This window comes from Thalia democratica, chromosome 4 (assembly GCF_965202585.1).
Source record: "Thalia democratica chromosome 4, ktThaDemo2.hap1.1, whole genome shotgun sequence".
Classification (NCBI taxonomy): domain Eukaryota; kingdom Metazoa; phylum Chordata; class Thaliacea; order Salpida; family Salpidae; genus Thalia; species Thalia democratica.
In genome coordinates this window covers 32,800,222-32,816,625 of record NC_139168.1, presented here as the reverse complement: position 1 = coordinate 32,816,625, position 16,404 = coordinate 32,800,222, and the positions used below count along the sequence as shown (strand labels likewise).

Sequence of the window (16,404 nt, the reverse complement as noted above, 5' to 3'; positions counted from 1 at the left end):
GAAATGAAAAATTTAAGAAGTTTGATATAGTAGTTTTGTTTAAAACTTTCATACTTTTAAATAGTTATAATCAAAAAACTAATTTTTGTTAGTTTTAAAATTCTTTTAAATCATGTCTAAAAAATTAAACTACAGTTTACTTATAACTTACTGTTTAACAAAACTTCTAAACTTTTTTATTTTTGTTTAATTGCCTAAAAAGCTGCATTCTAAAAAGTGACGTGAGTATTACACATACTTCAATCTTGAATTAAAATGTTCTCAGTCTAAAAAGAATTTAAGTAGTTGACAGATATGTATTTTTTTAAGAGTTAATTTCAAACTACAAATCAATCTTTTTATCATTTTGCTAGTTGTAAATTTCGTTAAAATGCAAACAATATTTTTATTCACTAGCTAAAACTCTAACACATTTTTTTTGAGGAGTTTATTTTTAGCTTTCTGTTGTATGTTTATCTACCAGCTAAACGAAAACATAAATTATATAACAATATAAATCGCTGATGTAAATGTTGTCTAAACAACTACACTTTTTTTTTTTGAGCTTGACTGAGATTGAGTTTATATTTATTTCTATTTACTCATAGTTCTCAAAATAAAAGTTCAATGATATATTTTAAAAGTTGAGCAAGTAACGAAGCAAATATTGATAAATATCAGTCTTAAATAGGTATTGATACACTTAACGTTGTTTTAATGAGTTTTAACTGCTACTAGCTAAAATTTTGTATGAAAACTACGTACATAATATTTTTTAAATATCTCTCTTTAACTATTGAAAACTTCACTGTACTTTTTACAGTTAAGTTAGTAAAGTTTAACTAATAAGTTTTAATTTTTCTTCAGAAAAGAGTCAGTAAGTTTTTATTAAAAATAATCAAAGTTATTAAATTAAAGTTCAAAAGTTACTCTTATTACTTGTCTAATATGTATTTGAGACAAGTTTTTCTTACTTTTTTTTAAATGATAAATATCTACTACGGTCAGTTTAAAAAGGAAAAGTTGTAAAAATTAAAAGGAAGTTTACAAAACAATAAATTAGCTTTAAGTATACAATGTACAATGTAAAGTGTAAATAGTTGATATGTATATTTAGTAGCAATTTAAGTGCAAAAGTTTTTTTTTCGGTGAAATAACATTTTGAGTAGAAGTGCATCAAAAGCATGTATGAACAAGACAATAGTATCAAAACTGCATCACTCATTTATCCGTACACACAAACTTAACATGATTACTCAAATTGCGGTAATGAAGAAATACAAGTAGAACGGAAAACAATTTCAAAATGTTATGTAAGCAAATTAGCTTAAGAATAAACTAAATTATTTTTGCTGCCGGCCCAAAGGCCTTTCAATGATAAATGATAGATAGTGTAAAAGTTAGGAAAAGAGTAGCAATGAGTTGTCATATATATAAAAGCAGTCTCAAAAACTTTTTTACTTATAAAGCTTTTTATGTGTATACAACTATTACGATAATTTTCATCAAAGTTTGTGTATCTTTTAAAACTTAATCTAAATACTTTTTAGATACAACTATTTAAAAATTGCTAGCTGATAACACAGATTTTGTTTGTTAATACAGATTTTAACGAAGGAAGTTCATTGGAACAAAAAATATTAACGACGAATTACACAGTAGTTGCTTTATTATATGACGTAGGTTTCTCTGTGTTAAACAATTATCACATTTCTAAAGTTGTTAATTGTTTATCATAGAGAAAACATGCGTCCATTAAATAAAGAGAAGTACTGTAGAAATTGTAACTTTTAGATATATTTACTTTATTAAATTTTACTTTTATTGTTAATTATATTATTCAAGAGAAGAGTAAGAGATTGAAATTTACCTATAAAGTTTCGCATGGCTTTTTATTAAATACTTTTTTAGTTTTTTTTCAATTGTTTACCGTTTCAAAATTAAGATTTTTTTTTTGCTTTTACAAATAAATTAATCTAATACTGTATTTGCAATCTGCATGTCTTCTTTAACTTTTAACATTTTTTTCTATAAATGTCTTATTTCTTAATACATAGAAAACTTTAATTAGAAAAATGAAAAATAAATTTTCCTATACTAGGTATTACTATCTCAAATATTTTTAGATTAAAACTTTTTATTTTATTTTGACTACGTGTTACTTTTTTTCTTACTTAAAAAACATAACGCAGTTTGTAAGTACGAAATTTTCAAACAGTTTCAACCTGTTATGTTTTAATTAAATACAAATAAACATTCAGATATTTTTAATAGCATATCTAATGACAAAGTTTTCTTATCAAGTTTAATAGCATGTTTTATCCTATTCTAATGTATCACTGACTTAAACATGCACTCTGCTATAAACTTGTCGTTACTTTTTATATGGGAGTAAAATTATAGCATTAATTACAATATAAACAATAATGATTCAGTCTGCTGTTATATTAGTATAAAGTTTACACAATTTTTATTTAAAAATGTTACCAAAGTATATATAGATAGACTGTGTAAAACTAGATTACAGCTCTACTGAGTTTTTCTATGATATAATAACACTAATGTTTTAGAATATATAACTCTTAGAAAACTACAGCAATTTTATTATCATCTTGTACTTAGTAAACTTGCGGTTACCCTGTTTGTTTAAAACAATGTTGTGTCTTTTGAAGCATCTTGTAAACTAGTAATAAACCTGCAATGGTTAAGTAAACTTACAAACTTACATAGTCAAAGTATAGTAGTTGGTAAAAGTTTTAAATAGTTAGCTGTAGTCTGTTTTAAGTTTATAAAATTGCTGCAAGCTGTAACCTTTGAATTGGATTTATAAAAGATTCAAACTGTGAAAATTCGTATACAAACATATAAGCTACGAAATCCAAATATCTCTACCCAATGTTTACAGTTTAACTTAAGTATTTAAAATTATGTTTATTTTTAAGTGCTGAATTTTGACGTGATAATTACCGTAGTACTTTTTTGTTGAAAACTTATTCGTTTTATAAAACAGAGGATATACTATAAAAAGGTAGTATTATTAGCTTAGTAAAGAAGTATATATACTCAAAATTATCGACTTGTTCTTTTTAAAAAAAATTTTGTAACAAATTTAGTTTTATATACAACTTGCATTATTTCTTAACTTTTTCAGACACAATTATCTACTATAATGATATATGGTAGTACGTTAGAAAAAGATGTATTTAAATAAAGAATTGTACAAAATTTTTGCACTAGTTTCAAAAGCTAGTTAGTCAAAATAAAAAAATATTAACTAAAAATGTATAAAGTAAACACAAATAATTAGGTAAACGTAATCATTAAAAATTAACTTTTAGTTACAGCTTAAAGTTTTAAAGGTTATAATTTAAAGATTATTAACAAAAAGTGTAAAAATGGACGGAACATTCAAACTCTTGTCCTTCATGGTCGCCACCGCCGGCGTAACGTTTCTCGTTTCGCACTACCACCAGGAAAGAACAATAAGCGTGGAAATCGTTCAGCAAGTCAAACAAACGACTGCAAAGATGCCACAGACGACCACCGCGGCAGCTGCAGAATGCAAGATAGAAGAGGGCTGCATTCCGATCGACCCGGAAGCTTTCATGAACGCGACAGAGCTTATCGACTATGCAGGTTTGCTAATATAAATACTATTTAGTTAGCATCTTTTTACCAGTAGTTATTTCGGCTACCCCCAGCAAAGCTAAGATGTTTCTTACGCCATCATTCAATATGCGCTATACAGCAGCACACGACGATAAACAACATGAAAACAAAATGTTGTTGATGGTCGTGCGGTGCAGACTAGTACTAATATATTTTTTAACAATTTTCAAAACTTGATTTTTTCATCAAAGTTGTATACGATAATTGTGATAATTGCAGTAAAAATATTTCACCTAAATTGCACATTATAAAGCTGCTTAAATGGAGTTTAATTAGATTTTAATTGACTTAAAATATTAAGCTGAAGCTTGCAACCACTTAAGAAGTTATAATGTAAACTTTAACGTCAACATTAATTCGGTGTAAATTTGAGTTGCCCTTAGGGTAATGAAATTTTAATAACTATTGCAACATGTAATCGAAGTATATTACTAACATCAAACACAAAACAGTTTAATAATTATTGTATATTACTTTTTATAGCTGTTATAATGTTTTATAATGTTTTTTTTACTAACAACATTTTCAAAGGGATACCGTCGGAGCATTATGACGTCACAACGGCCGACGGCTACATCCTCAAAATCCAGAGACTGGTTCGAAGCGGGGGAAAACCCGTGCTGATGATGCACGGCCTCATCTCCTCCTCCGAGTGCTGGCTGCTCAACCGCAGGAACGTCAGCCTGGCCTTCTTGTTATACGACGCCGGCTTCGACGTGTGGCTGGGCAACGTCAGGGGCAACAAGTACTCCCGCCGCCACGCTTCGCTGCGCCCCGAGGACAAGCGGTTCTGGGAGTTCAGCTTCGACGAGATGGCCCAATACGACGTCCCCGCCACCGTCGACTTCGTGTTGAAAACCACCGGGAAGGACAAGCTCGATTACGTCGGCCACTCGCAAGGCACGGTGGTGCTGATCGCGGCGGCGAGCGCGAACCCAAGTCTTAATAAGAAGATCGGGGATTTTTTCGCGCTCGCCCCCGCCGCTTACGTGCCGAGCATGACTTCCCCCCTGAAGTACCTCAGCTGGCTGCAGGTGTTCATGCAGAACGTGCAGGCCGAGTTCGGCCGCGACCACCCGATCTTCGAGCGGCTGTCGGCGCTGGCGTGCGCGGTGCAGGCCGACCTGTGCGAGTCGTTCTTCCAGATCATGGGCGGCTACGACCCGACGAACACCAACGCGACCCGCTTACCGGTGTACGCGGCCCACGACCCGAGCGGAACATCGGTGCGCAACATGGTGCACTGGGCGCAGATGCTGGACGCTGGAAGTGACGTCACGATCAAGTATTTTGACTTTGGCAACGACCAGGCCAACATCGACAGGTACAACTCAACCTCCCCGCCGCACTACGACTTGGACAACTTCAAAGTGAGGACGAGCGTTTGGTGCGGCGGGAAGGACACCTTCGTGGTGCTGGAGGACTGCAGGAAGCTGGCGAAGAGGGTGAACGCGTCCAAGGTGCACTTTGTGGAGGATTACACGCATTTAAGCCTCATCTACGCCACGAACACGCCCGAGGTGATCGCAAAGCCCATCATTAAGTATTTGTTGGGCGAAAAGTAGAGCTCGATTTTGTTTTTGTATTGTTTTTTTTTATACAATGCTAAATCAGTTTGATTGTTTTTAATTATTTTTACATTTACAACTTTTGTTTACGTACGTAAGCTAAAATATTTCTGCTCAAGCTGAAACTATATACAATAACAGTTACATAAAGTTTCTGAAAATCAACTTCAAAGTTTTGCCAAATAAAATCATTAAACATTTTTATTGTGTCTTAAAGTTTAATGGTAATACTCATTAATTTTTATTAGTGTTTAGTATGTTTTTTTTTTTCTTTGCGTCTTTTTATTGCAAAGAAGCAACTTATGCAGAAAACTGATTATTTTTAATTCTTATTTTAAGCCTAACAAAAGACATATATATGGTAACTATTTCATGCGTATTTTAAAGTCTTTACAAGAAAAAATTTCAAAAAATCAAGTTTAATTTTAAGTTAAAGTCTTTTTTTCGGTATTTGATATGTTTTATTACGAAAATCCTATAACTTTATACATTTTGCAACTTATAAACATGTTTTTTAACTAAAAATATCAAAAACAACTTAATTACTTTGTTGGGTTTTCTCATTGATAAAGTTAAAGAAAAAGTATTGATACATACTACTTACGTATTTTATATATAAACAAAAGTTAGTTTATTTGTAATTAACTAAACTAGTGATTTTCACGAAGTGCACTCAAGTATGTTTAGTAACTGTTTTACTTTGCATAAAAAGTTTAGCTTGATGAAAAAATGAAAATGACGTCTGTTTTGTCATTTTCTCTTAAAAAGAAGCTAATTGTAACAAATGATAACATTGAATAAGACATTTTTTATTAAGAAATCTTTAAACATTATAATAAAGTGTTTTTTATAAAAGTTATATTTATAACCTAGCGTGCACTCAATTTACTGTGCACAGCTTTTGAAAAGTTTAGAGACCACTAAACTTAAGTTCGCGTTTATATGCAAAGCTCTTAAGTTACAATATAATAATTTAAATTTGTTAAGTTAGATAAAATCTTACCTTAAATTTTTTTCATCCATATATAACATTATTAGAAAAAAAGTTTTATTTCATCGTTTGTTATAAAAGTGCTTTTGTCTTTGTTTATTAAATTTTATGAGGCAAACTAAAACTTATTAAAATAAATTTGGTTTGATAAAAGCTAAAAAATAACAAAAGAAATTGCTAAATATCAGAATACTGCAAGAAAAAAATACTGTTTTATGTGATAAATTAATCCTTAACCAAGACATACCTTAACGTGAATTCTTCAAATTCAAAATCGTACAAATTAAATGATGCTTAAAGTAAAACAATATGTGTTTAAAAGTTGTAAGTTTTATATTTAGTTATTTACCTTTTATTAGAATGTTAAAATATGTAAAAAGTAAATTTGTGTCAACTTAAAGTATCTTTTAAAACATAAATTTTATACCTACTATGTTGTTTAGTTTCTTTTTGCATCAATAAGAAAACTTATTACAATAAATGCATTTATTTTTGTAATAATAAAATAAGTTTTGTTTATTTTGACGAAAAATAATTTTATACTTTTTACGATTTCCTTAAATAAACACTATTTGACACTATTTACGTCAATAAACAAGTAAATATTGCTTTTTGTCAATTAAAGCCATTTTATAATACCAGAAAATTTATATCCAAAAAAAAGAAAGCACATATTTTAATGTGTTCCTTAAAGTAAAAATCATTTGAAAAAAAATATAAATGCTACTGTTTTCACATATAATTCTAATATAAAATTTACTTTCATTAAAATTTTATTCGAACGAAAAAATAACGTTTTTATGAATATGTTATTGGTTTAAGTATAGTTTTTACTTTCTATTACAAAATAAAAAGATTTTATAAAGAAAACAAGTTTATTTTAAAGTATTCTACTTTTTTAGTAAATTTTTCAATAAAAAGTAGCAATAAGCACTAGACGGCACCGCACAACCATCAATAACATGGTTGTTGACGGTTGTGCGGTGCAGACTAGTGCTTATTTAATGATGGCAGAAAAACCTAGTTTTTTCTGAAGATAGCCGAAACAGCTACTAGTTGCAAGAAAAAAAAAGCAATACTGATAACACAAATGGATTTGTTATTCATTTATTAAAACAACTTCAATAAATGCTGGAAAACAATCTATTTAGCACAACAACCTATATTACACTATGTTGTATATCAACAAATATATTTAGTAAGTTGAAAGATTATCATACTAACAAAGAGGTTGTAACTAAGGCCCTTTAGTCAGTAACGGGCTGGATTTACTAAAAACAAGTTTTTGCGGGCCACATTAAAAGCAAAATGTCCTTCACGAACCCCTGTACTAAGTGATTAAAAACCTCTAAAAACGTTTTTATAAATAAAATTCAAACTTACTTAAAAAAAGCTAATGCTTTTATAGTTTTTAATTTAACGATTTTAATATGAAACTAAAGTAAAGCTTGTTATAAACGGAAGCAACTTTTCAGATTAAAAAATTTAAACTAAGATATCAAAAAGATTAGCTATTTTTTTGGTGAGCAGTTATTAGGTTTTTGAAAAGGTCAGTTTATGATTTTATTTTAAAACATACAATTAACAAATTTAAAAAAAACGCTAAATCTATTTGAAAAAAATCTTAAATAAAAAGTATATTTCTTATAAATTTATATATATTTTTTTGTTCTTACTTATTTTTTAGTTTGAGAGTTTAATTTTTTTCACTTCATAAAAAGCAGTCTTGGTAAAAAAAAAGTACATATGTAAGAAAAAAGTCACCGATTTAAACAAGTAAACTTGCTTTTGTTGTATCTAGCAACAAAGCAAACAAGAAACAATGGCCTTATTACGTCACAGTGACCAACTTTAAACACTCTCATCTCTTTATTTACTTTAACTTTAAACTTGTGTGAGCTGCTACTAAAACTATTTTATTTTGCTCATATTTATTTTTTCTTTAACTTTAATTACAGTTTTATTTGATTATAGACCGTTTTCAAAAGCTTTTTTTTACAAGTTTTCACGATCTCAACTTCAGAACTAGCTTTGGTCGTAAACTAACAAGTTTTATTCAAATGACGTCATCAGACACGTACGAGCTGCATGCAGTTTGCGCGGTGGGAAATTTCGACAAGCTTCAGGAAATGCTGGCTTCTGGCAAGTATGACAGCCAGATCAACCAAAAAGACGAGGAGTGGGGAGGAAGGACCCCGCTACACTGGTGCTGCATTAAAGGTTTTGTCTTCTTTTTTATTTTTAACTCTTGACTTACTAACTTGTTTTGATTTGTAAGATTTTTTTATAAAATAACTAATGAGTCGTACTTGAAATTTTATTTTGCTTTTTAATAGTGTTTTTTTTATCTTTTGTTATAGAATAGCAGCATCTTTTAAGTTATCAAACAAGTGATTCTCACTGTGACTACTTGTTCACATAAAAAATATTTTACAGCGGAAAGAAAACTAAGTAAGGTAAAAAAATAATCTATATCTGTTCGTAAATTCTAATTCTAACATAAAGTAACGTTTCTCAAACAAGTATTTAGACAGTAAAATCATTAATAATAGTGTTTTTTGTAACAATTTATAAAGTTTAAGAGTGGTAAGCAAAGAATTTATTTAGTAACTTACTTTGTAAACGATTTAGAGGGTTTGAGATAACTGCTTAAAACAGTTGTAGCTTTAAACTAGCTTTCTGTCATTTTTTTAAATCAAAACATTTTCTTATACACTTTTGTATGATGTTCTTTATTAAATAGTGTAAATTTAAAGTATATAAAAAGCTAACTTATACCAAAAGCTTTAGTTTGTTAGTTTTTTAGTTGAAAAATCAAAGACTGAAGATTATATAATATAGTGCAAAATAAACATTATTAAATAAACAAATAGTAATAAGCTTAATTTTATTATTTTAGATGTCAGTGTTATATTAAAAGTCTTTGAGTTGGGACCTATTAACTATAAATAGTTTATTTAGCTATAACAAATTTTTAAAACTATGTTTAGAAATCTATAATAGTTTTTCTAAATTAGATAACCATATTTAATGTATTATTAAAGTATTTTAAACAACAAAAAAAGCGCTCAAAATACTTGGTCCTAGGACCAGGTGCACCAAAAATCTTTTCGGTTATTAAGTCTCACACCACTTGGATACCTTTTAACGTCTTGTCCAGGTCTGTTATTTTTCCAAAACTAAATAACCTGCACATTCCTTTCGTATTCTATCTAGCTAGCGAAAAGCTTGAAAAGAAACTGCAGCAGTTAGTTATTTGAAATACAGACTAAGTTTGATCTTTAAACTTTATAAAGGTCGAGGAGACATGGTGAGGTACTTGCTTGAGAAGGGAGCGCATCCGGGACTCAGATCCAACACGGGATGGACGGCAGTTCATTTCGCTGCGGAGTGCGGAAGAACCCACATACTGAGGTTTTTGCTGAACATAAAACTTTTTGTCATTCTTCGTAAGATGTGTAATGTTTTCTTTTTAATTGTTTTGTTGTTAAATTTTTTCAACATTTACAGTATAACTGCATCAATACTAAACATGATAACTGATAATGAAAAATGTATCTGTTACGTTACATTGTATTTATATATTTTTTTTTTAATAAAAATATTTTGTATAAGAATTTTATTTTTAATTTCTAAAAAAAAGTGTTCTATTCTATTTAGGACACTTCACCAGTTTAACGCGCCCATGGACCGAAAAGATTTTAGCGGGGATTGCCCGCACGATGTCGCTAGAGTTTACAATCACAAGGAAGCAGTCGATTTCCTCATTACGTCAGTATGGTTTTATTCAATGAAATTAAAATGTTGTTTAGTTCATAATAAAAAACATTTTATTACCGTCTATTGAATGTCAATATGTTTTTGTTTAATACATAAAACAAACTGTTATATTTTTGTATAAAATGTAGTAGAAGTGTGAATAAACTGAAAAAATTTGAATAATTAAAAGCACATTTGAACAAACAAAATACTCTTATCGATACTTGACGACTTCTCTTTCCTCTTTAATAAACCTTTTATAACTTAACTGAAATTAATCTTAATGTCATTTAGTTAATAAAGATAATGGTTGTTGAAAACGCTTAATAATACCCACAGAGCCATGCAAGATTACGTCACAAAAAGAAGGAGTTATGAGCTTTCGGGGCAAGTGACGCAGTTCGATGACGAAGACATGGAGTGGTGCACCGAGTATGATGTCACTCCTACGTCATACATAACCGAAGACGAGATGAGAGGTTTTCTATTGAGCTTAATCTATTTATGTAGGGTTGTATAAGTTGATTCATAATTTTAACTGATTTATTGAAACAAACTTAACATAACTATGACATCAACTTAACTTATTTCACTTGTTGTGCGTTTTGCAAAATCCTTGTTTTTCCAGTTTTTTTTACAATCTCAATGTGCATGCGTCAAGCTTTTCAGTAAGTTTAAAGTATAAGTTTTTGATAACTACTTATTCAACTTTTCTAATTTGTACTTTATAGAAACAAATTTATTTTAATAGCTATACTGTGTTTTAAGTATAGCTTTGAATAAAACAGTAAAAATTAATAGTACGATTTATAAACACATTTATGGTGTAATATTCAATTTAAAAAAAAACTTTTAATAAATTTCTATGGATGAGTTTTTTTTATTGGTATTGTACTCAAAATATATTTTTCTTTAATTTGAAACTAGACATTTTTTCTTTTAAGATTGCATAAAAACCTAAAAAGTCGACATACAACTATAAAACGTTTGCTTCAAAAACTTTTAATAAAAAAACAATGATATTAATTCTATAATAAAACTTATATGCAGTATTTAAAATAAGAATAGCTCTTAACAACGTTTTAGAAAAATTAGTTTGAAAATACTAAACAACAATTTACACATTTTTTGTATAACTTATAATGATTTTGTTATTTCTACCATATCGAAAAACCGTTAAATATATAGCAACATTTATTTACTTAACAAGAAATTATGACATTTTTAAAAAAATACTTGTAATATTCAAACTCTTATACAAATCTACTTAAAAAAAATTCTAATAGAGAAAATTCTAAAGTTATAGAGAATTTTAATTACTAAAAGTAAATTTTGAAGGAACTTCTATGTAAAACTGTATGAAAATAACTGGCACTTTTGTAAGTATATATTTTTTCTTGTGCAAAAGTCGCTAACACTTTAAATTGAACTATAAATTTGTCATTGCCTTGACTTTATTAAAAGTTTTTTTACTTGTTAATTAAATACTTTCATATGTTTAAAATTTGACGAACTTTTAACTAATATACTTGTGTTTATAGTTAATAAACCTAGTGCTTAAGTTGTGCATTTTTTTTAATTTAAAGTACATTACTCTAAAATACAAACTACACTTAAAAAACATCATAATTTTGTAGTTGAACCAACAAATTATTTTATGTTTCTTTCAAGTTTTTAATAGATTAAAAATGACTAAAAGAGCATATACGCAAAAAGTTAAAGTCTTTTTGTTATATGTTTTACTTAAAAAATAATGTTGCTTATTTTTTGCTTATCGGCTAACTATGTCATATACTTACAATACAAAATGAAACTTTTAGATTGATTTAAATTCATTCAAAAGCAATAAAAAATTTAAATAGTAATCGCAGTGCTTTGCTTTTACTTAGATAAATATATACAAAAGTTAACCTCATCTAGTATATGAGCAAATGTTTTTTTTTTATTAAGTCGTTGAACTAAATGTTTTTTTTTTCAGAGCTTAATGAAAGAAACTCCGCAGCTAAAATCAACACACCAACTTCAAGAAGGAAGAGTAACATGAAGAAGATTGTGAGCGATCAGAAAGAAAAGTCTCCTTTAGTTAAAAAAAGAAACAAAAACAAAACTTCTCGACCAAATTCAAGACTAAGAAAGTCGAAAAACGCACCATAGCTATAAGTTAAACCTAGCTTGCTTAAGAATAAAAAAGAAAATGCAAGTAATTTGTAACAACTGCCATACTTCTGTAATACTATTGTAGTAATTGAGACATTCATATTGTTTTTGTACTAATTTTTCTGTGAAAAACTGTTATAATCAGGGTAAAACATTAAAAGCGATACTGTCGAACTTTCTCTTTACTATTTTGCAATGTCTAGCCTACATGCTAAACTAGTTTATGTTTTTACAATTATGTTACTATGGTTAGTATAAGGCGCAAAGAAAATCTTTGTGGATTCAAAAGCACTATTTAATTTTAAAAAAGTATTTTTTATGTATGCTCACAAACTTTTTTCTATTTTTTTTCCGAGTGTTCTAAAATTTTTATCAATTTAATAAAACTTACCGACATTTTCTTTTATAAAGTATCAAAGCATATAGATTTCGTTAAAAATAAAATGAAACAAAAGTTATAAAAAAATTACTTGTTGGTACTTATTTAAAGTGTCTCTAGATAACGTTTAACCTTGAGATATTTTAAGCAGATTTCGGCAGCTTACTGTCTGTCAAGCAAAAAACTCCAACAGAATCTCTTATGTATATTTATCATACATTTTCAAAACACGGCATTCTTCAATTTTTTTTTATAGCCAACCTAGCTCGTTGCTTATAAGAGATTAGCAACCCCTGTCTTAACTAAGCGTATTTATTTCATTAAGGCCGTATTAATCTTTAAAGCAATAAAGACTTTCTTAAAATATTTTCAATACTTAAAAGTATACTATTTTAAACGTAAACTTGTATAACGCATATTTTAGGTCAGTTATCTAACTGCTTTTTAAAAGCTTTGCACAGAATATCGCCAAACTATTTAAAATACAAAAGTTAACTTTTATAACGCGATTTATTTTTAAGTTATAATAAGATAACAAGAATATAAAAAAATATTCTAAAAATTTTAGAATGCATACTAGACTTATTTTAAGTATTCTTTATCCATAAAAGTTTCTGTGTACAGTCTGTAATAATACTTTAACAAACAATATACAGTACACTACCGCTTAAGTACGCAAATTGAACCCGACCAAAAAGTGCGTACTTAGCACGGGTAGTGCGTACTTTTTGACGACATAGTATAATATGAAATTTAGTTGTTTGTTTTCTTTCTTACAACTAGCCACCAAATAATTAAGCCAAACAAACAAGTCTTTTTATTTTAAATAACATTTAATACATAATTCTAATTTGTAAAATTTTTTAATAAATTTTAAAATGATTTATTTTTTCTATTAAAAGTTTCTACATAATTAATACATACATTTAATATAGAAAGTCAATGTCAGTCAATGATTTAAAAAAAATATTAAGCTACATTTTGTTTTGTTAGAGGAAAAGTACCAAACTACATTGTGTTTACCAAACATTTTCAAAACATCAATGTATGTACATTTAAATTAATATATGACTTAACTATTTTGTATTTGTAGGTTTTTTTAACTTTGTCATCTATATTTATTTATTTTATAGCATTACAGCTCATATATCATTATTCTTTGTACTTTTCTGCAACTACTACATAAGTATTTAGTTTATTAACATTTAATAACAGGACTGTCATAATCTCAGGTTACTTTAGACTACTCAGGATTACTCACCCTAATTTAAAAGTTGTGAAAGTCTCAGGCTAACTCAGCAGGTTGGCCATTCTACCTGGAAACATAAAATAATCTGGAAAAACTTGATGATTGAAAATTTAGGCAAAAAAACTGGAATTTCTTATAAGTTCTAGTATAACATCCTTTACTTTGTCTTTCTGGATAAGTGCGTACTTAAGGCGTGATGCGTACCAAAAAAAGTGCGTACTTAAGCGGTAGTATACTGTATTGTGTGAGTGAGTTTAGAAATTAAAAGTTAAGCGCATTTCTACACAAAAATTCAACTTTCCATTCAGTTAGAGGCTAATATTGCTATATTTTTAAACCACCTATTTTTTGCACAAATTATAACCTCTAACAACTAGAGTTTAATTATAAAGAATGTTGATAAATAGTTTTAAAAATAGAAGTTTTTTAATTAATATTTTGTTTTCAAAGTTATAAAAAAGTTGTGTAATTACTGATTTAATATTGTTTTAAATTTCATATAAAGTATAATTTATTTGTACTTGTTTGTAATCGATTAGATTTTAATGAAACATCGCTACCAACAAGTCAGATTAATTTATCTTTAGTACTGTGACTTTATTGGTTTGAAAACAAAATAAAAACATATAAGCACAAAAATTGTTGAGATCGTGTTTATTTGTTATTAAAATTTTATTTTTTTCTAAAGTTTTTTTCCCAATTCAAAAAATTATGGTTAGATGTACTTTTTTTAATTAGTTTTTTTTACCTAGTTTTTGAAACTATTTTTAAATGTTAGGCTCTTTTGCTTTAGAATAATGCAAACAAGCTTTAAGTCTAAACTTATGAACTCTCAAAGTTCTTTACTTTACTGTACAATTTTAGTTTTCGTACTTGAATGTTTACTTTCATCTACTTAATTTTACTCGAACATTTTTTGAAATACATAACATATAATGTTAAAGACCACTTAAGCTAAACAATGCTATTAATACCTAATAATCAGGTCAATATTTTTATTTCTTTTTTTTTTGAATTTTTTTACGCTTAAATAGATTCTGCGACTTTGTCACTTATAGCATGTATGTTTTATATATTTCTATTATTTTTTACTCATAAAATGGAATTTGTAGTTTTAATGAAAATTTTCTGTATCTTCCTTACCATTTATAATAATTCTTGATAACAATACAATGAAAAAAGAAATTTATATAACTTCTAAATTAATATTTTAAGGAAAATTAAGCAGTTTTTGATATTTAAAACTAACATGATAAAAAAATATTTTACTTGTCATAATTAAAAATCAAGATTAAAAAAGTTTTATTTTTAGTAACATATGCATGACCATATTTATTTATTTCTATAAAGAGTCGCTGACATGGTAAAAGAATATATTATTTTAACAAATACAGTTGTCTTTAAAACAAACAAAAGCCAATAGTAATCAATTTTTGATTATATAGTTTAAAAACTTACAAAAATAAAAAAAATATAAAAGCTTTATTTTACAACTAAAGCTTTTCTCAACTTATTTTAATGTTTCAAAACAAACGTAAGTAAAAGAGGTTTTTAGATGTCATAGATATACTAGCAAAAATTATTATAATTTCAAAAGGATACAATATAGTTTTATAAATATTGAGTATAACGTATTCTATTAAGTAAACATAATCGTTTATTCTCTTATACATCTAATATAATACTAGTAAACTATTAGATTTTTAATTGCAAATTGTTTTTTTATTAAAGAGTTGAGTCTTACAGAATTTTGTTAAACGGCGTTTTTCCTTTTACCTTATTCTTAGAAATTTATCTCAACATAAACAGCTATATGTGTACAAAAAAATTACCTTAGTTGTTTAAAAGCGTATATTTTCGTAAAAACTAAATAGATCAAATTATCAAAAAACAAGTGTTTTTATTTTAGTTGTTTTCGATACTAACATTCTATATGCCGTTTTCGAAAATATTTGCACACGTATAACAAAGTAAACAATATTTTACCGATTAATTACAGTTCATTTTGGCGGTTACATATGCAAATAAAGGCGTCATACATTTTGTTTACAAAACAAAACCACATTCTTAATTAATGCTGTTGAAAATTGTTACGATATTAAAGCTTCAAATATTCAGCACGAAATAAAAATAAAATTTTAATAGAAAAAGCTTAATTCAACAAACGTAAAACTTTTCAAAAAACAATAAGTTGTGTAGTAAAGTTGTTTATATATATACATGTATGTATACTTTATAGTGTATCCATTAGTATTTTAACAAAATAACCAAAAACTTTAAATGAAATGTTTTTGATTATAAATGTTTGATGTAATAATATAAAAAAACTTTAAACGATCATTTCACTTCAATAACCATGTATGATATACATAGTTCTACAGAATGTTGCAGTTTAAGTAATAACTTATCTAGCAAAAGTAAGTTGACAAGGTTCAGCTGTAATGTTTATTATTTTATAGCTAAAGTATTTAAAAAAATTAAACTACAATTTTATTTTTGCATCAGATTTATTTGATTTTATTTAAAAAGTTAACTTCTTTCTTTCTTAATTTATAAAAATAATTTTAAAACGTTTTCATATACTGAAAACTTTAGTAAACCTTTAAGTATATTTATAACCATTTGAATCCATAGATTTAACTTAAATTTTATT

At 27.4% G+C, this 16,404-nt stretch overlaps 2 protein-coding genes across 3 annotated transcripts; both read left to right on the top strand.

Moving 5' to 3' along the window:
- Positions 1 to 3,374: 3,374 nt before the first annotated feature.
- On the top strand, positions 3,375 to 5,213 carry LOC145833271 (lipase member K-like). Its single transcript, XM_082940461.1, has 2 exons — positions 3,375 to 3,615; positions 4,180 to 5,213. The coding sequence occupies exons 1-2, from the start codon at positions 3,375 to 3,377 to the stop codon at positions 5,211 to 5,213; spliced, it is 1,275 nt and encodes a 424-aa protein (XP_082796587.1).
- Positions 5,214 to 7,272: 2,059 nt separating this feature from the next.
- LOC145834432 (ankyrin repeat domain-containing protein 66-like) lies at positions 7,273 to 13,044 on the top strand. Of its 2 annotated transcripts, XM_082941860.1 has the most exons (6): positions 7,273 to 7,405; positions 8,281 to 8,427; positions 9,504 to 9,621; positions 9,868 to 9,978; positions 10,306 to 10,445; positions 11,945 to 13,044. In XM_082941860.1, the coding sequence occupies exons 1-6, from the start codon at positions 7,336 to 7,338 to the stop codon at positions 12,118 to 12,120; spliced, it is 762 nt and encodes a 253-aa protein (XP_082797986.1). In that variant the 5' UTR covers positions 7,273 to 7,335; the 3' UTR covers positions 12,121 to 13,044. The 2 variants fall into 2 exon arrangements, with proteins under 2 accessions (XP_082797986.1, XP_082797987.1); XM_082941861.1 differs by lacking the exon at positions 7,273 to 7,405 and having other exon boundaries at positions 8,114 to 8,427.
- Positions 13,045 to 16,404: the final 3,360 nt, after the last annotated feature.